General features: G+C 36.8%; 2 protein-coding genes across 2 annotated transcripts; one reads left to right on the forward strand and one right to left on the reverse strand.

The window, feature by feature from the left end:
• Nucleotides 1–5251: 5251 nt before the first annotated feature.
• Nucleotides 5252–9406, forward strand: LOC149403470 (tryptamine 5-hydroxylase-like). The gene is made up of 3 exons (XM_089609579.1): nucleotides 5252–5677; nucleotides 6152–6643; nucleotides 8608–9406. The coding sequence occupies exons 1-3, from the start codon at nucleotides 5285–5287 to the stop codon at nucleotides 9238–9240; spliced, it is 1518 nt and encodes a 505-aa protein (XP_089465705.1). The 5' UTR covers nucleotides 5252–5284; the 3' UTR covers nucleotides 9241–9406.
• Nucleotides 9407–9532: 126 nt separating this feature from the next.
• On the reverse strand, nucleotides 9533–11478 carry LOC149403471 (multidrug resistance protein). The gene is made up of 6 exons (XM_089609580.1): nucleotides 11147–11478; nucleotides 10516–10653; nucleotides 10350–10436; nucleotides 10195–10242; nucleotides 9942–10080; nucleotides 9533–9844 (listed from the first exon to the last, which is right to left on the reverse strand). Exons 1-5 carry the CDS (start codon nucleotides 11396–11398, stop codon nucleotides 9958–9960), a joined length of 648 nt encoding a protein of 215 aa, XP_089465706.1. The 5' UTR covers nucleotides 11399–11478; the 3' UTR covers nucleotides 9533–9844; nucleotides 9942–9957.
• Nucleotides 11479–20372: the final 8894 nt, after the last annotated feature.

Consider the following 20372-nt stretch of genomic DNA (forward strand, 5'->3'; position numbering starts at 1 on the left):
TTTCCACAAGCCTTGCTTTGAATCTAGGCTTCTCAACTCCTGGAATTCCTGGCTTGAGTTTATACTCCCACTTGCATCCTACTATTCTCTTCTTTTCAGGCTTGTTGACTAAAGTCCATGTCTGGTTTTTCTTCAAAGAATTCATTTCTTCATCCATAGCTTTACTCCATTCTCTCCAAGAACTTGACTCTCTTGCTTCTTTGTAGCTCATTGGCTCATCATCTTCTAAGGACTCTGCTGCATTGAGAGCAAAAGCAATTAGATCTGCTTCTGCATAACTAGCAGGAGGTGCTGTTTGTCTTCTAGCTCTGTCCCTTGCTAATTGATAGTCCCTTAGCTGCTCTTGATTTGTTTCAGTGTTCATTGGTAGATCCTCATTCTGATACTCTCCTTCTTCTTGATCATGAACCACATCAGTGGCTCTACCTTGATCTAGGACTTCAGTATCATCTGTAACATCAATTGGGTCTAAACCTGCACTTTGGACATTCTGATCAAGCTGAAAGCTTGTATGAGAAGCAGGGTTAGACTTATAGAACATTGATTCATTGAAGATAGTGTCTCTACTGATAACACATTTCTTCTCATCAATCAGCCATACTTTATAGCCTTTTACACCTTCAGGATAACCAATAAAAACACCTTTCTTAGCCCTGGGATTGAGCTTCCCTTGACTAGTATGAACATATGCAATACAGCCAAACGGTTTTAGATGATTATATGTGGGTTTATTTCCAGACCAAACTTCTTCTGGTACTTTGAAATCAAGAGATGAGTTGGGAGATCTGTTAATTAGATAACAGGCTGTAGCTGCAGCTTCAGCCCAAAAAACTTTAGACAAACCAGAGTCTGATAGCATGCATCTAACTTTGTTCATAATAGTTCTATTAAACCTCTCACCAATGCCATTTTGTTGGGGACTTCTAGCACAGGTATGGCTTCTTGAAATTCCAGATTTTTCACAAAAACCATCAAATTCAGTGTTACAAAATTCCAGGCCATTATCAGTTCTCAACCTCTTTATTTTTCTCTCAGTTTGATTTTTAACCAAGGTTTTCCAATTAACAAACCTCTCAAAAGCCTCATCTTTTGTTTTCAGGAAATAAACCCACAATTTCCTAGAGTAATCATCAACAAAAGATATAAAATATTGGCATTTTGAAAGAGAAAAATCTACCTGAGGTGAGCCCCATAAATCTGAATGGATGTAGTCAAGTGTGCCTTTTGTCCTGTGGATAGCCTTTGGAAACTTCAGCTTGTGAGCCTTGCCAAGGACACAGTTCTCACAGAATTCTAGATTGATTGGATCTTTGATGTGAATCAGCTCTTGCTTGCACTCTTGGATTCCCTTTTGGCTCATGTGTCCAAGTCTTTTGTGCCAGAGAGCCACCTCACTTTCACTTTGTACAGGTTCAGCTTCTCCTGTAACAGTTTCAGCTTGTAGAACATAAAGTCCATTTATCAACTTTCCTTTCAGGACCATCATGATGCCTTTATGGATCTTGATGACTCCACCTTGAGCCCTGTAGTTGTAACCTGCTTTATCAAAGACACCAAGTGAGATTAAATTTCTTTTAAGATCAGGAATGTATCTGACTTCTTTTAGAATCTTGACTGTATTATCCTCAGTCTTGAGTCTAATTGAGCCAATCCCTTCTACCCTACAGGATTGGTTATTTCCCATTAAGACTTTTCCTCCACTTGAGGAGTCAAAGTCAAACAGCCAATCTCTCCTGGGGGTCATATGGAAAGTACAACCAGTGTCCAAGATCCATTGCTCTCTTGGATCTTCATCTGAGGCTGTCAGAACTTCAGCGTGAACAAGGCCATCTAACAGGTTGGCTGAGTCATTTTCTCGATCATCTGGTGTGTCTTTCTTTCTTTCTGGACACTTGCGTCTCAAGTGTCCCTCTTTGTTGCAATGCCAGCAAACAAAGGTCTTGGTCTTTGACTTTGATCTGGACTTGGATTTCTTTCCCTTCTCGCGCTTCTCAGATCTTCCTCTGACGTTCAAACCTTCATTCTTCATTGGTTTCTGATGTTGCTTCAGATCCTGTTCTTTAGAGTAAGCAGCTGAAATAACTTCATCAAGAGATAGTTTATTTATACCATACTTCAAAGTATCACGAAGTTGTTCATAGGGTTTAGGAAGGGAGTTTAAAAGAAATATAGCCTGATCTTCGTCGTCGATTTTCACATCCAAGCTTTCAAGATCATTGACTAGCTTTGTGAATTCATCGACGCTGTCGTCCATGGACTTGTCCTCGTCCATTTTGAAGCTGTAGAACTTTTGCTTCAGGTAGATTCTTGTGGGAAGAGATTTTGTCATGTAGAGTTGCTCTAACTTGGTCCACATGGCATGAGCTGTCTTTTCCTTTATCACCTTCCTTAGAATCTGATCACTCAGACTCATGATTATCGCGTTCTTGGCTTTCTTGAGAATTGCCTCTTTCTTCTCTGGTGCGAGCGTTTCTGCCATCTTTGATTCTCCACTCAGAGCTTCGTCAAGCCCTAGATTTCCAAGATGCGCTTCCATCTTGATACGCCAGAGGCCAAAATCATTCTTGCCATCGAACTTCTCAACCTCAGCCTTCATGCTTGACATTCTGATTCTTGATCAGGGAACTTCGAATATCGGAGAAGACTTGGTTGATTCGATCGGGTTGATTTGACCTACACAAGATTCAATTCGCACACCTCAGCTCTGATACCAATTTGTGATATCTAACAGCTAATCGAATTGAAAACTTAACCGGATTTAGCGAAAAACAGAAATCGCGCGAAAAATGCTTGTGATACAAGTAACGAAGAAAAGACACGGCGATTTTATCCTTGGTTCGAATCGATATGATTCTACATCCAAGCACAGGACTAGGGCGTCCTTGATCCACTATATGCAGTCTGATTACAAGCTTTCGATCTACAAACACCACTTTCGCCGGAGAATCGATCGGAGAAGAAGACTCTCTAACAATGGTGACTTTCTCTCTCTAACTCTCAACCAAGAACACTACTATAAATTAGCATATTGGGTGCGGAAGGGTATTAGGTGCGACATGTCGCAGTCGTACCTAATAGTCGCACCTAAGCCCATATTAGGTGCGACATGTCGCACCGGATACTCATCCGGATGACTAAAAATTTCGCTAATGTTTAGTGTTATTCGGTGCGACATTGTCGGACCTAATATGAATATGTCGCACCCAATACCTTTAGGTGCGACATTTGTCGCACCTAATACCTTTAGGTGCGACAAATGTCGCACCCAATGAGTTTTAAAATTAAATTTGTTAGCGAATCCCGCCGATTTTTTTTTGGATCTGGGATTTCATATTGGGTGCGACACTGTCGCACCCAATATGATTATTAGGTGCGACAATGTCGCATCCAATAGGGTTAGGGTTTTAAATCATGCGTTTCTCCTTTTTCACACATTAACTCACTCTCTCTCTCTCATCTCACAAGGTCTCTCTCTCTCAGCCAGCCCCCGCCGCCGTCCTTCCCCGCTCCGCCGCTGCCGGCCCATCCTGGTACGTCCCCATCTCTCTCTCTCTGTCTCACCGGCCGTCTCTCACCATCTCACACTGTCTCTCTCTCTCTCAGCCAGTCCCCGCCGCCGTCCCTCTCCGCTCCTCCGCTGTCGGACCTTCCTGGTACGTCCCCCTCTATTTCTCTCTTTATCTGTCTCACCGGCCATCTCTCACTCTGTCTGTCTCTCCCAGCCTGCCCCGCCGCCGCCTGGACCAGCCCCGCCCCGCCGCCTGGACCAGCCCCCTGCCCGCCCGCCCCACCGCCGCCTGGACCAGCCCCCCGCCTCGCCCCGCCCCGCCGCCTGGATCGAACAGCATTCTATTTCTGATTTTGTAATTTTTTTTAATTTAAAAAACATATTAGGTGCGACATTGTCGCACCTGATATGTCGCACCTAAATGTATGACTATTAGGTGCGACATGTCGCACCTGATATGTCGCACCTAAATGTATGACTATTAGGTGCGACATGTCGCACCTAATGCCTTTAGCGACGGCATATTCGGTGCGACTTTGTCGCACCTAATAAACTATTAGGTGCGACATATAAGGTATTTGGTGCGACAATCGTCGCACCGGATAACGTTTTTTGTCCTAGTGGAACAGGCTCTTGATTGTTACAAAGAACTCACAGTGTTTACACAAGATCACTCAAAGCTAAAACGCAAAAGGTTGTTACAATAACCAACAGACTTGTACCACAAGGTATTTATACACAACGAAATAAACCAGACTCATAAGCCTGCCGACGTGGCGTCTTCTGATTCGTCTCAGAGGCTGTGACTCGGATACACATCCTCACAAAAAGTAAACGACTTGAATAAATATCAATGTAGCATTTTAAGCAAAAATATAGAAAAGAGTCGTAAGAATATCTATTTAAGAATGAAAAGTTTGCAGGAACAACGTTTTGAATTGAAACTTAGAAATAGCAGTTGCTAAATTCTATAAAAAAAAATAGTGCACCGTACATTAAACAAAGTAACCAAAATATAAAAAATAACTTATGTTCTTCCAATTAGTCTCATAAACAAAAAAAAAGCAGAGAGAGAGAGAGAGAGAGAGAGAGAGAGAGAGAGAGAGAGAGAGAGAGAGAGAGAGAGAGAGAGAGAGAGAGAGAGAGAGAGAGAGAGAGAGAGAGAGAGAGAGAGAGAGAGAGAGTCATATTTTTGAATTAAAATAGTTTTATTGAATTTTGCTAAATTATGGAGAAGGTTATACCTTTGGAATAATCCTTAGAGACATTTCCTTAAATAAGACTAAATTAAGAGATATTTCCGTTTTCCTATTATTTTAAAATTTTTATCAAATTAGGACTAATAAAAAAAACTCTACCCTAAGTCAAATGAGAGATAACAAAATTCTACCTATTATACCCTCATATTGCATAATTAATTACCAACCTATCATCTTCCCCAATAAAATCTCTTCATTTTTCTCCTTCTTTCTCTTTTATGGAAAAATAGAGGACTCTTAAAGTTTGGTAAATTTTTGGAAAAAGTAAAAAAATTAGAAATGAGCCTACTCTTGACAATTCTTCTAATCCTTATCTTTTTCTCTTTAGTATTCATTAAAAGTGGGCTTCAAATTAACTGGGCCTTAGACAACAAGGACAAAGAAACAAAAGGCCAAATCAATAACCTTCTCGTACGGTCCCACCAACCAACCACTACCACTACTTTATTACTTCTAAACTCTCCTAGTCTCTATATCTGTAATCCTCGTACCCTTCCCAAACAAATATTAAAAAAAAATGGACGATTTTACCCTCATCATCATCACAACCCTCATCATCATCATCATCCTCACCGCCCTTCTCCGCCGCCGAAAAAGCACCGCCGCCACGTCATCGTCCCCGCCGTCGCCGCCGCACTCCCTCCCGATCGTGGGACACCTCCACCTGGCCCTGATGAGCTCCAAGCCTCACCACTGGTTATTGGGCCTGGCTCGCCGGTTGGGCCCAGTTATTGGGCTCCGATTGGGCCGAGTTCCGACGGTGGTGGTGTCGTCGGCGAAACACGCGGCGTTGGTGCTGAAGACCCACGACCACGTCTTCGCGAGCCGACCCCAGCTCGTCTCCGCTCAGTACCTCTCCTTTGGATGCTCTGACGTCACCTTCTCCAAATACGGTCCTTACTGGCGCCAGGTCAGCAAAAAAAATCCAACCAAAACTATTGAGATATTGATATTGATATTCTGCTTCTTTTACACTATAATAGTGTGTGTGAAGTTTGAGTTTTTAGTAACGAGTCTCTCGTTACGACATCGATATTGGTATTTCGATCGTTGCAATTGTATGAACTAATATTCTTTTCTTTTTTAATCACGAAATAGTTTATTTATTCTGTTTTTAATTGTTTATGATTTTATTTATAGAAAATAGTTATATACCAATTCGAAAAAGATTGGTTTTACATTTTTGAAAAGTATTATACTTAAAAAAATGTTAACGTTTTTGAAAATAGTTATATATCCGTTTGAAAAAAAAGTTTATTTTTGAAAGAATTTATAATGATCGTAATTTATGAAAATGTAATACTTAAAAAACATGTTATTCTTGTAATTTACTCATAACTAATCATGAAACGAAATGTAACGTTTTTTTTTTTTCTTTTTTCAGGCGCGTAAGATCTGCGTGACCGAGTTGCTGAGCCAGAAGCGAGTGGGCTCGTTCGGGCTAATCCGCGACGAGGAGACCGAGAGGATGCTCCGCCACGTCACCGACGACGTGGCTGACGTCAGCGACCTAGGGTTTTCTCTGGCGAACGACGTTCTCTGCAGAGTGGCGTTCGGGAGGAGGTATCTTCGCGAGGGGCAGAAGAGTAATTTGTTCGGCGTCCTCGCGGAGGCGCAGGAGCTTTTCGGTGGGTTCTGCGTAGGGGATTTTTTCCCCGGCTGGTCGTGGTTCGACTACCTCACCGGATTCCGGGCTCGGTGCCGGAGGAATCTCGAGGCGCTCAGGGAAGTCTGCGACGAGATCGTCGACGAGCATCTGAAAACTCCGGCGGCCGCGAGAGGCGGAGAGGATTTCGTGGACGTTTTGCTTAGGGTTCAGAGGAGAGAGGATTTGGAGGTTCCGATCACTGACGATAATCTCAAAGCGCTTGTACTGGTACGTATTTAATGAATAGTGACGTAAATATATGAATATGGTTTGACTATTTGTTCGGACATATTTATTACGTTGAGTGATATGAGATTGTTCAGGTAATGCATGTAAAGAAAGATACTAAGTTGTCGAAAGTAAACGGTTTTCGTACAGAACAAATACAGACTGTATAGCGTTGATCAGTAAACTATATACACTCATAAATTCTAAGTTTTAGCTTCTTCTTCTTGATGTAAATCACTTAAATAATAATAATTTTTAGCTTTATAACCATTCGACTTATAGCATTTTGAATAATAGTCAATATTTTATTAATTTTTTGTAACTAGTTACCTCAACTTATTTACAGGACTAAAAAAAAAAAAAAAAATCCAAAATAAGCGGGAATATTTTTTATTATTTTTATTTTTTTTAATATTGTAAATAAGTTAAGGTGATTATTTGAAAAAAAATGTTACAAAATATTGGTTATTTAGTAATTTTTAGACTTTCGATGATTTATTTAACTAATTTATGATAAAAACTATAGAATAATGCACGGAATTACACAAATATGTAATAGTATGAAGGGTAGGTAGTATTAGCAATATTAATTAAAATAGTATTTGCAAAAGTACATAGAAAATTTACAATAATTTTAATTGTAATATAATATAACAATAAAAATAAGAGCCTTTTCAACGAACTGGTCCTACTCAAACATTTGTCACAAAATAAATAATCGATTGGTTTAAATCATCCATAAAAATCAATTCTTTCCACTAGATAAGTTACATTAATTATTTTGTATGAACATTCTATTGCGGACTTTTCAAGAATCTCTTGTAACTTGACTAATTAAGGTCAACTTGTTATTTTGTTTTTATCAAGCATTTAATTAAATCGTTCGATTTGACGTATTTCGCATCATCGAGACAAACGGTAGTTCCCTAATCGGTGTCTATAAATTTATGGACCATTTAAAACTATTGAAATTTTATAGAGCTTAAACTGTACAAAATAAGAAACTAAATCAAATAAGATCAAATTGTACTTTTCGATCTTTCTGGTTTGCTTTAATCAGAATGGAGATTGTATTTTTTTATTTAGATTTTATTTTATAAATTTAAATCATATTTTTGAATATTTAGATTTTACTATATAGATTTAAATAAATAAAAAATATATTATCGTTAATGTCCAACTTTAAAAATCAGAAAAACTTTTTATAGGAAAATTGCATATATGCCTACATTTTCCATTTATTAGTATTACATACCTAACCGGCTAAGACTTTTACCTCTCTCTCCTCTTCATTCTTTATTATCTGGAAAGTGACTTAGAAGAGTGTTTGAAAAATCGCGTAATTTGAGTTTTTTTTTCTTTCTATTTTAACCCTTAATTTTCTTTTTTCTTGTGTATATGAAATCATGAAGACATTAAAAATTTAAATTTCTGAATGCTTATGAAGCCCACTTCTATTTATCTACACCACAAAACGATTTTTGAAGTAAGTCAGATGTGCTTTAGTTTAATGATTTAAATATGCAATCCGTTAAGATTTTTAAAAATTAATCTTTATTAACAGTAGTTTTATTGACTATATTATTTTAATGTGAAAATACCCTAACCAAAGTAAAAAAAAAAAGTTCATAAATTTTATTTTATTTCAAGCTCTTTTCATGATGCAAAAGTTAGAACATAATTTATATTTTATCATCATACTTCTTTTGATCTTATTTTTTTATGTAATAATTTAACTTTATGAAAATAACTTATATTTCCAATATATAATTAATTAAAATTAAAATATGCGCCTTCATAGGTTTATGTCTAATTATTTCTCAATATATATTTAGTATATTTTTTTTTTTCAGATTTCTCCCTTTACACATTCTAATAATCTAATGATTTAATTTCTCACTTTTCATTTATTTAAAATTCAAAATAACAACCATATGATCCACACAAACGTTGCGGTACCGCAGGACATGTTCGTGGCCGGGACGGACACGACCTCGGCGGCGATAGAGTGGACCATGACACAGCTGATCCGACACCCATTCGCGATGAGAAAAGCCCAAGAAGAGGTCCGAAGAGTCTTAACCCTCTCGGGAGCCAAAAAAGTCAACGAGACCCACCTCGAAAGCCTCCAATACCTCCGATCGGCCATCAAAGAGACGATGAGACTCACTCCTCCGGTCCCGCTCCTCGTCCCCCGAGAGTCGATGCGAGATTGCCTCCTCGACGGCCACTTCGTCCCGGCCAAAACGAGGGTCCTAGTCAACACCTACGCGATCGGGAGAGACCCGGATTCGTGGGACCGCCCCGAAGAGTTCGACCCGGAGCGATTCGCGGGTCAAAGCGGAGAAGTCAAAGATCGGGATTTCAGGTTTTTGCCCTTCGGCGGAGGGAGACGGGGCTGCCCCGGGTTCGGGCTCGGGATGGCCACGGCCGAGCTCGCTCTGGCTCGGTTGTTGTGTCATTTCGATTGGGCTTTGCCGAGCGGAGTTCGAGTCGATATGGATGAGGTTTTTGGGCTTGCCATAAGGAAGAAGAACCCACTTGTTCTTGTCCCAAAGCCCAATAAGGACTTTGAGTTCTCAACTAGTAGTAATTAGGCAAGGATAAACAACTTTATGTAAGCTATTTTGTGGAAAAAAAAAAGGCTTGAATAAAGAAGAAAAAAAGATCATGTAATTTCATTCTCCTTGATAGTTGATACTAGGAATGTCCATTGTTAGGTAAAAATAATGAAATACACAAAATAAACGGCTTGGAAGTGGTTAAACTGAACCCACTTGTTCTTGTCCCAAAGCCCAATAAGGACTTTGAGTTCTCAACTAGTAGTAATTAGGCAAGGATAAACAACTTTATGTAAGCTATTTTGTGAAGAAAAAAAAAAGGCTTAAATAAAGAAGAAAAAAAGATGATGTAATTTCATTCTCCTTGATATTTGATACTAGGAATGTCCATTGTTAGGTAAAAATAATGAAATACGCAAAATACACAGCTTGGAAGTGGTTAAACTTGTATATTGACAACACTTCAAAATTTGAAGAAAAAAAAAGAGAGAGATAGAGAGCTTTGTTTTCTCAGCTAATCAACAAAAGATGTTATTAACAAAAGTGAGGAAGAGAAGAACCGCGGGACGAATTTTCCGAGCTATATGACGTGTTGGCCAAACAATCTCTCGAGCCTTATAAATCACCGGGAAAAACATGTCTAAAAACCATGGAAAATTGAAACATACAAGGATTCAATCAGTCTCGATTAATTTTAAAGAAGGTAATTCATAAGCATAAGATACGATCTGACTAACTTTGTTTATTGGATACTTATTTCTCCTCGGTTTCGGATGGTGCATTAATTGTCGTCATCTTCCCGAATGAGTCCTTCGCGTCTCCGAAAAAGTCAGCGACTTTATCGAGCACGGTCTTGAGTTTATCTTTAGTCGGAAGCTAAGGATTCAAAACCAGAAACAAATTAAACAACATTCATAAGATATCACCTAAAGAAAAAAAGAAAAAAAAATGAATTAAAAGCTCTTCAAAATACTACAATTTATTTAGTACCTCGATGACATTGTTCGTTGCGAGAGCTGATTTCACATTCAACCCTTCCTGTAGGATTAAACATAAAAGAGTAAATTAATCAATTTTTTATTTCTTCCGACAGGAATACAAAAAAAAAAAAAAAAAGTTGACCAAAAAAAAATATAGAAACATACAACAATTTTGTAGCCATATCTGAACTCTTTTGCCGTCTGAAGTATCTTAAACTGCCTCATCGCTGTCTTCTGAATCTGCTTCTCGTCCTATTCTTAACACAAATACAATTATCATCATCATCATCGAGTTTTCGAAGCTCACGAATAAGGAAAATGAATCACTCACTCGGTATATAACAGCGCCGAGATTTCTAGCGAGCGTGTCTTTGTAGATGTATTTCCCGAAGAAATTATCTTTCGCTGCAAGCATAATTTTGGCCGTTGTGCCTCCGGAGATTATACTGAGAGGGTACCAGAAATTGACCTTAACCACAATCCAAAACACATACAGATTGTTAGGAATCCCTATACACAAAAGAAAAGGAAAAATTATACAAAAATAGCCATTTGTAACTTTTGGATTAGCAAAATAACCAAAGTTTCAAGTTTTGTGCAAAATAGTCAAATTTTATTACTTTCAGAAAATTAAATCGGAGTGTCAAAAGATTTATGGAAACCGGATAGTTAGTACATTCTGGCTATTTTACTACTTTTCGAGTTTAGACAAACCTCATTAAATTTGTCATGAATTCAGTCGTTTATTTAGCTAAAACCCTCCAAAAGAAAATTAGAACCAATTTTTTTTTTTTTTTTTAATCTGAACTAACATTGATTAAAGTCCAAACGAGTAAAAGATTCAATCTTTGATATTCAATACGATGATCCATATCCTAAAAAGAGAAATTCTCAAAGAGTGTTGATTAGTTTTTAATAAACTAGCTTCAATCATCTCATTCAATTCGAATCGATTGACTCACATCGGCGATTCGGATGAAGATGACGAATTTGGGTGTTCCGTCGTCTTCGATTTTGGGGAGAGGCGGTGGGGTCCGCTTGAATTGCCGTTCTTGCATTCCCTTTTTGCCCTTCGCTTCGACGACCGTCAAGCCCTGTCGTTTCCTCTGACGCTGAAACGACGTCGTTCGGGTCGGAAACAGAGACTGCCTCGCCGTCCGGGAGCGAGACAGGGGGAGCCGAACGACGGCGTTTAGGGACATTCCCGCTTCCATTTTTTTTTTTCGTTGTTTTGATGGGATGATGAGATGTGGTTGTCTCTCACGAGTGACACTCTTCTTATCCACAAACGGAGAGTTTTATTATTTATTTATTTAGATTTTTGTTATTTAATAATTTTTTTTTTTTTTTTTTATTAAGAGCGGGAAATGGAGAAGAGATTAATTACTTGCCATACACGTGGCGATCTATTTGTTACATGGATAGAGTCAACGAGAAAATTATTACTTTACATTTTTGGCAAAGAATTATACTAGAAATATGATTTACATATCAATTTATAATAATTATTCTCAAAATATAAATTACACTTCAATAAGTTCTTCAAAATAAAAAAAATTGTTTTCATCATTTACAAATCTCTTCAAATTTAAATAATAAAAAATGAATATGAGTTTAAAAAAAATCATTTAATAATTATTTATAATTTACACTCTCTTAAACTTCTGATTTCTGTTTTTAAAATCTCAGTTGAAAAGTTGGGTGGCTCACCAGAAAATATGATGGTCTTATGGAATTTGTCAATAACTTTTTCTAAAATTTAACTGTGTTATATATCAAAGAATTTCCCACTATATTAAAGGAGATTTATTTACAAAAACAAAATATTTTTATTTTTATTTTTTTTGTAACTAATCAATCTCCTAATTTTTTTTTTAAGATTTTAGTCAAATTTTCATTTTATTAAGAAATAGTCTAGCATGCCTAAATAAATTAAATTAACTAAAAGAATTAATTGAATTTACTTTGACCAAGCCGAAATAAATTAAATGAACTAAAACAATTAATTTAATTTACTTCGATTTTATGTACTATTTTTTTTAATAAAATGAAATTTGACTATTTTTAAAAAGAAGTGCACTATTGAGTTATTGGCCTAATTATTCCAAAAAAAAAAAAAAAAGATTCATTTCCCACCTATGAAGATATAGCCGCGATAGGATACCAAGAAATCAAAGCAATTGCATGTTCGTCGTACGATATCTAGCGACTAGCGCGATTTGCTTGCAATATCAACACAGTTTTCCTTTTTAAACTACAGTCCAATAAAATGAGTTTGTGAGAAACAAACGCCTCTTCATTCTAATATATACAAAATATGGGCTAAGTATACCTCAACATGTTAATCTCCTATAAAATTTGAGCTTAACTATTATTTTATTAAGACAATAGTCAACTACATTACTCAAACCTAAGTTACACAAAAGTAAATTAAAACCAAACAAATATTCAAAAGGTCATAAATCCTCAAATCAAAAGAGGTTACAATAACTTGAGTGGAACTTGCAGTTCCTTTAATTATGTGGACGTGGACGTGGGAGGATCATGTACTGTAGAGTTATATTTATGACTATGACAACCATTATAGTTACAGTACATTATGAGAAATTAAAAAATAAATTAAATATCATTGGGCTAAAAAAACAAAATAATGGCCCATTTTCAAGTCCAATTGGGCTAAATTAAATATCATTGGGCTAAAAAAAAAATTAATGGACCATTATATGTTTACGTCTAAGTGTTGTAGAAACTAGAAATTCTACAACACTTAAAATAAGTGTTGTAGAAACTGGGTGGTTCTACAACGCTTATGGCTAAGCGTTGTAGAAGATTGGTATTTCTACAACGCTTATGACTAAGCGTGTTTCTACAACGCTTACTATAAGCGTTGTAGAAGCTTGGTATTTCTATAACACTTACTATAAGTGTTGTAAAATTTCACCATATTTGAGATCTCCCACAACGCATAGACTATCCGTTGTAAAAGTCTCGCCGTGACGACCTGCACTAGGACAAAAAACGTCATCCGGTACGATGATTGTCACACCAAATACCTCATATGTCACACCTAATAGTGTATTAGGTGCGACAAGGTCGCACCTAAAAGCCCGTCGCTAAATGCATTAGGTGCGACATTGTCGCACCTAATAATCATACTTTTAGGTGCGACACTTTCAGGTGCGACAATGTCACACTTAATACCCAACTATTTTCCTGCCAAATTTATAAAAATTGGCGGGTTATTCATATCGGGTGCGACATTGTCGCACCTAATATCATTCCCGCCATTATATTCGGTGCAACAATGTCGCACCGAATATGTTTTTTTAATTAAAAAAATTACAAAATTAGAAAATTAAATCAAAATTCATTTAGAATTAAATAAAAATTAATTAACAAAATTCTAAATTAATTAGAAATAATATTCTGAAAATAGAATTCTTAATTAAAAATACAAATTCATTCTAAAAAAGCGAAAAAATGAATTCCTAATTTTTTTTTCCTATAAAACTTATCGATAGTAGAATTCCCTCTACCGAATAAGTTGCCAGAACTTTGGGAACCGCTTCCGCATATTAGTAATTAATTTAATAGGTTACTAATTGCCAAAACATATTAGTAATTAATTTAATAGGTTACTTTTAACTGAATTAATCTAATCTAACATATTACATATTATTAAAAGTAATCAAGTTATATTTTCATCTAATCTAACATATTACTATTTTCATATATATTACTAATTAATCTAACTAAACATCTTACTAATTAAATTAATTAACTAAACATGTTAACATCTAATCAAAGTTGTATTTTCATATATATTACTAATTAATCTAAAAATATTAAATAATCTAAAAATATTACTAATTACAAATAACTAACCTTTTCCGAGGCGACGACGAGGTGACGAGCTACGACGCGGGGCCGGGGCTGGGCCAAGAGAGGGCCGGGGCTGTTTGGGCGGCAGCGGGTGGGTCGAGGACGGGCCGGGGCCTGGACCGGGGGATGTTTGGGCGGCAGCGGGTCGGGGGCTGTTTGGGCGGGACGACTGGAGGCTGTTAGGGCGGCAGCGGGCCGGGGAGGGCCGGGAGCTGTTTGGGCGGAGCGGGACTGAGCCGAGGGGGTCACGGGGCTGAGCCGAGGGATGGCCACGGGTGGACCGGGGCTGAGCCGAGGGGGTCACGGACGGTGGGGGAAGGATCGGGGCTGAGTCGAGGGGGTCACGGGCGGCGATGGAGGATCGGGGCTGAGCCGAGGGGGTCACGGGCGGCGAGGGAGGACCGGGGCTGAGCCGAGGGGGTCACGGGCGGCGAGGGAGGACTGGGGCTGAGCTGAGGGGGTCACGGGCGGCGGGGCGGAGAGAGAGTCGGCTTCAATGGAGGTCGCCGTCCAAAGTACTCAGTGGGTCTGGAAGACGACGAGTCGGCTGTTGCTGCGCCGAAGAGATGGCCGGAGTGAGGTCGGAGAGAGACATAGTGAGATTGAAAGAGAGACGGGGAGACACAGAGAGAGAGAGAGAGAGAGAGAGAGAGAGAGACGTACCTTGGAGGACGGCGAGGTTCAAGGCGGAGAGGACTCAAGTCGCCGGAGATAGGCCGAGTGGAGGCGCCAGAGAGAGAGAGAGAGAGAGAGAGAGAGAGAGAGAGAGAGGGAAAGATGCAGAGAGATTTAAAGTTCTCGGGCAAGGAAGAAGGACGCTCGGGTATTTTTAAACCGCTAAAACTATTAGGTGCGACGATGTCGCACCTAATAAACATATCCGGTGCGACTATGTCGCACCAAATGTCGCACCGGATATGAAATCCCAAACCCAAAAAATTTCGGAGGAATATGCCTGACAACTTTAAATTTTAAAACTATTAGGTGTGACATTAGTCGCACCGAAAGGTATTTGGTGCGACATTGTCGCACCTAAAAGTAATAGGTGCGACAAAAACATATCCGGTGCGACAATGTTGCACCGGATACCACTAAACATTAGCGAAATTTTTAGTGATCTGGCGGAGTATCCGGTGCGACATGTCGCACCTAATATGGGCTTAGGTGTGACTATTAGGTGCGACATATCGCACCTAATACCATTCCGCACCAGAAATGTGAATTTGTAGTAGTGGTGTTTTTCTTGCCGCGACGAGAACTTTCTACACGGATAATCTAAGCATTGTGAGATTAATGACATTTAATGAACCTCGCCGTGGCAAGAAGAGTTCCAAAGAGCCCTTTTTTAGAAGATATTCTCTCCGCGGCGAAGGCTATTTCTCGCCGCGGCGAGACAATTCTGGGTTTACTTTTCAGCAGTCTTGCGACAATTCTGGGTTTATTTTTCAGCAGTCTCGCCGCGGCGAGAAATAGCCTTCGCCGCGGCGAGAGTTCTACAACGCTTACTCTAAGCGTTGTATAAGCGTTTTAAAACCTAAGAATTTAATTTATTTTTTTAAAACCTGCCCGAATTTCAGACTTAACCAATTTTTCTTCTTCATTCTTCTTCTTCTTCTTCTTCTTCTTCTTCTCCACCCTCTCTCTCTCCACCCTCACTCTTCTTCTCCGCCCTCACTCTCTCTCCGCCTTCACTTCTCTTTCTCTCTCCTCCCCCATTTCTCTCTCTCTCCGCCCTCGCTCTTCTTCTCCGCCCTCATTCTCTCTCCGCCCTCACTATTCTTCTCCGCCCCCCACAAACCCATAAAACTCAACCCCACAAACTAACAAAACCCACAACCACAAACCCACAAAATCCACCACCACGTCAAATTCACACAAGCCTAGGCATCTCCGGCCACAACTTCGAATCTCTCTTTCTTCCATGCCTATGTGCTCCTCGTCTACACTCCGTTATAATTTTTGGTTGAGAATTATGTATAATTTAGGTTGAAAATAAGTGTTTGTTTGGAATTGAGAGTATGAATTGATATAATTTAGGTTGAAATACCATATTTGTTTGATATTTAGTTGGAATTGAGTTTGCATTTGATATTTAGTTGAGATTGAGATATAATTTTTGTTTGGTCTTGTGTTGGAATTGAGATTGAGTTCTTGATTTGATTTGAGCTGAAATTATGATTGAATTTGAGTTGGAAATTGAGATTATGTTTTGATAGATTTCATGTCGTCCATTACTACTAGTTCTAGCGGTAGCGGTAAAAAAAAAAAAACTAGAAGACAACTACCTCAAAATATACATCGCCGCGACGAGAATTGGGGCAGAGCCCAGATATCTCTCGTCGCGGCGGTGTATATTTTTCGCCACGACGAGATAGTTATACAACAGATATTTTATCTGTTGTAGAATACCTCGCCGCAACGAGAAATTCTAGAATTTTTTAAAATCGGACAATGGAATTCTATCATTGTAGAAGCTTCTACAACGGATGCGTAAGCGTTGTAGAAGCCAAGCTTCTACAACGGATATCTAAGCATTGTAGATGCTTCTACAATGCTGGATTCTACAACGTTTAATAAGAGTTGTAGAATCAGTCTACAACTGTTAAGCATTGTAGGATCCTAGTTTTGTAATAGTGTATATTGTTATTTCCCTTATATTACTTCCTTTTGTAGGTGATGTGAGACTCTTGTTTATCTTATTATTTTCAACTTCATACCAAAAGTACATTATTAGTTGTATTGTGTTATAATTTATTAAATAATCTGTGTGGTCCAGCCGGTATTACATTATAAAATGCAAAAAAAATAATTTTTTTAACTACACGTAACTAAGTAATATATATATATATATATATATATATATATATACATATATATGCGCGCATTTTTGGAGTCCAATGTAAACTATATAAACTATAAAGAACGTAATATAATATTATAGTAATGTTGATTGGCTTTGTAGTTTGGCAAAACTATTTTCAAAATGTCCTTCAAATATGTTTCTAACATCTTCGAAAAACATGTTGCCCATGTGGCAGATCGTACTAGATCGCATGAGATCTGATTTTTTGAGTATTTTGCGTGATTTTTTTTTAAAGAGATACGACTCCGATTTTATCGACAACGAATTATTCCGTGGCGATCATCTTCGAAACCCTAGCAAGACATCATATCTAGGGTTTGACGCATATAAAAGAGATATTCAACCTATAGGAGCTTTTTTACGCACTGCAAGTTTTTCGAGAAGGGTTGTGAATGAAAATCTACTATGTATTTGTGCATGCTATACTAATGTCTTGTTTGAACCGCTTATTTGTGAGTGATAGATGTTGGATTTATTTTTTCATGATATTCTAAAATAAACGCGAATCAATCACTTGGTGAGTAGAAGTGATGGGATCTCAGATTTAGGGGGAGTCTGTTGCGATATTTTCTGTACGCAAGTGATCTATGCAAGTGCAGTCGCTAAGTTGTAAGTACGAGTTGATCCCATGAGGATTTTGTTTAACCGAAACTCAATCAACTAGTTACGCATTGAACTCAAGAACTAACGAAGATGATTAATAACCAAAATTGCAGAAAATATATAAACAAGCAAAATTAAATGATGGATGAACGGATGTGAGGAAGCCAAAGGAAACGGCTTCGCTAAACTCTCATATGGTCGGGATTCCTAGAACTACGCACAATTTTTTGGTACATAGAGAAAAGAGAGAACGAGTTTTGTAAACATCATCCCATTGGATTATAGTGATTTTGCATCGGCAAAGTGGGCGTAGATCTCACGTTGAGATTGAACCACTATAAATCATTGTGTCCTTTTTTGCTATTGTTTTATTTCGTATTCTGTTTGTGAGAGAGATTTCGGCGTGAAAATCTTAACACTTAGGGTTATAAGGGGCAAATGTCCCTCCGAAATTTTAGAACTTGCAATTTTCCTAAAAATATTTAGTATTTTTTTTAAATGTTTTTTTATGCAAATTTATATGATTTTTTTTTTAATTTGTCTCCTCAAATTTTGTTTTTCAAATTTGCTCAATCGGACTTGAATTTCTGATTCCGTCGCTGCGTGAGAGTACTTGGGTTTGGAAAGATTTGTAGGCATGTGCATTGTATTGATGACTTTATGAGTGTTGAGTTTTTTTTAACCCTGTAGGGCATGGAAAAAAGATCTGGAGTGACAATTGGACCCGTTTGGTAGTTAACTCAAAAAGTTTTTGTTTTATATTTTCTAATTTTTGTAGTTATACTGAAAAATTATTTTGCAGTTATTTTCAAAAAGCTGTTTGATGCAGTTTTCATTTTTGTTTTTGAGAAATTGAAAAAACTGAAAAAAAACTGTTTGGTACAGTTTTCATTTTTGTTTTTGGTAAAAAATTTTGTTTTCGAAGGAGAATGAGGAGAGAAGAGAAGAATTTTTTTTACAAAACACATTTTATTTGTTTTCAGTTTTCTTTACTATTTTACAAAACAACTTCAAAATTTTTTGAAATTTTTTTCCGAAAAATTAAACCAAACGCAACTTTCACTTTTTGTTTTCAATTTTTTTTATCTCAAAAAGTCAAAAACAGTTTTTGGAATGAAAACCAAACAGACCATTTTTAAGTTATAAACCTTTTTTTTTATATATAATAATGAACGTTCTTTTAACTTGTATATATGTCCATTCATATCTAATATTGCTGGATCGATCAATTTCAAGGGATGTGTAGATTGACGATGTTGTCAAGTTCTTCATCGAATCCAAGTGAGGGAATTGCGGAGCTTTTATACCATCTCCACTCCATCTCAATTTTTCATCTCTATTTTACATTTTTTTTATCGGCACTTCATCTTTATTTTATATCTTCTTTAAATAATATTCTAAGTATATCCTCTCCCACTATAATTTTTTATAATTGAGTTTTAACTCATTATTGTTTTTATATATTACAAATTTTACCAACACCATTAATTTTTTTCATATTAGTCCAAATACATAGATATTATTAATAATATATCTGAAAATTAAAAAAAAATTATTCATTAATTGCACAAATATGACAATATATTAATAGTATGTAGTATTGTGACTTAAGTTTTTTAATTATGTAATTTTTAAATGTCTTGATATTTTTTGAATTGTCTATGTAAAATATTGTGATTTCCATTGTAGTAATTTTATTTTATTTTTTCAAGTATGAGTTTTTTTTAATTAATAATTTTTAGAATACACTAATTTACAAATAAATACATAATACATATAAGTATTTGGAGATACACTATTGCATTCATCTTTATAAATGAAAAATAGAGATATATTTGAAGATGTATTGCATCTCTATCTCTATCCCTATCTTCATAATAAAGACGCATTGTGGATGGTCTTAGTTGTTTCACGACGAGATTTGATGAGGTGGGGTTTTATTATTTGCAAAAAACGGAAGATAAATATAAAAAAGGAAGAAACCTGAAAAAGAAAATGTAAAAGTGGAATTGCAAGTGGGTTGTGATTGATAAAGAGAGAAATTACCAAAGATGGGATAAAGAAAAAAAAATAAGTCGATTTGAAATGTGCAAGTCAATTATTAAATACACAAATTAAAAGATATGGAATTAATTAAAAGCATTCATTGAAAAAGCAAACGTTCAACACACTCGCCAGAGAGTCAAAGCTAATATACGACAATAAAGTGCAGACGGGCAACTACATGCAATAATACAAAGCAAACGTCAATCGTACAAACACATAAAAACGACACATTAACATTTCTTTACCTTACAATTATCATGAGTTAGTTATGAAATTTGCTTGATTAGGAAAGAATATAGATACATTTTTCATACTAATAGTGATACAGATGAGGTGGTTACATTTTTCATTAATAATATTGAATATAAATACATAAAAAGTGACGTTGACTCTGAGATATCGACGAATATACACCATATCTAAATTAAAAGGGTAAAGATTTTTTTGTATCGCTTACCAACACGAAGTAAAATGTAATCGTTGACAATATTCAAACGGGTTCTTTAGGCATGCTTTTAATTTCATACCCTTTAATAGCTGTATTTAATAATTGACTACACTTGCAATAATATCACATTTTCTTCTTTATCCTATGTTGTTAATTTCACCCTATCGATGCACTTGCAATTCCACTTTTAGAAGTTTCATTTTTCAGACTTCTTTCTTTTTAAATCTTTATCTTCTACTTTCTTTTTGAATTAGCCATTCAGTAAGTTAAAACTGGACCCCATTAATAAGAAATTGCCTCAATTATCACAATTTGATAAGTTTTTCCCAATTTCCAAGAAAAATTT

This window comes from Urtica dioica, chromosome 3, assembly GCF_054948205.1.
Source record: "Urtica dioica subsp. dioica isolate 48M chromosome 3, U.dioica_male_clone48M_v1_H2, whole genome shotgun sequence".
Classification (NCBI taxonomy): domain Eukaryota; kingdom Viridiplantae; phylum Streptophyta; class Magnoliopsida; order Rosales; family Urticaceae; genus Urtica; species Urtica dioica.

Excerpts from the sequence above, each read along its gene's own strand:
- LOC149403470 (XM_089609579.1), top strand. The coding sequence starts at position 5,285 with ATGGACGATTTTACCCTCATCATCATCACAACCCTCATCATCATCATC. Across the intron at positions 5,678-6,151 it reads ACGGTCCTTACTGGCGCCAG|GCGCGTAAGATCTGCGTGAC; the intron begins GTCAGCAAAAAA and ends TTCTTTTTTCAG. Across the intron at positions 6,644-8,607 it reads ATCTCAAAGCGCTTGTACTG|GACATGTTCGTGGCCGGGAC; the intron begins GTACGTATTTAA and ends GCGGTACCGCAG.
- LOC149403471 (XM_089609580.1), bottom strand. The coding sequence starts at position 11,398 with ATGGAAGCGGGAATGTCCCTAAACGCCGTCGTTCGGCTCCCCCTGTCT. Across the intron at positions 10,437-10,515 it reads TCGGCGCTGTTATATACCGA|GACGAGAAGCAGATTCAGAA; the intron begins GTGAGTGATTCA and ends TGTTAAGAATAG. Across the intron at positions 10,243-10,349 it reads GATATGGCTACAAAATTGTT|GAAGGGTTGAATGTGAAATC; the intron begins GTATGTTTCTAT and ends TTAATCCTACAG.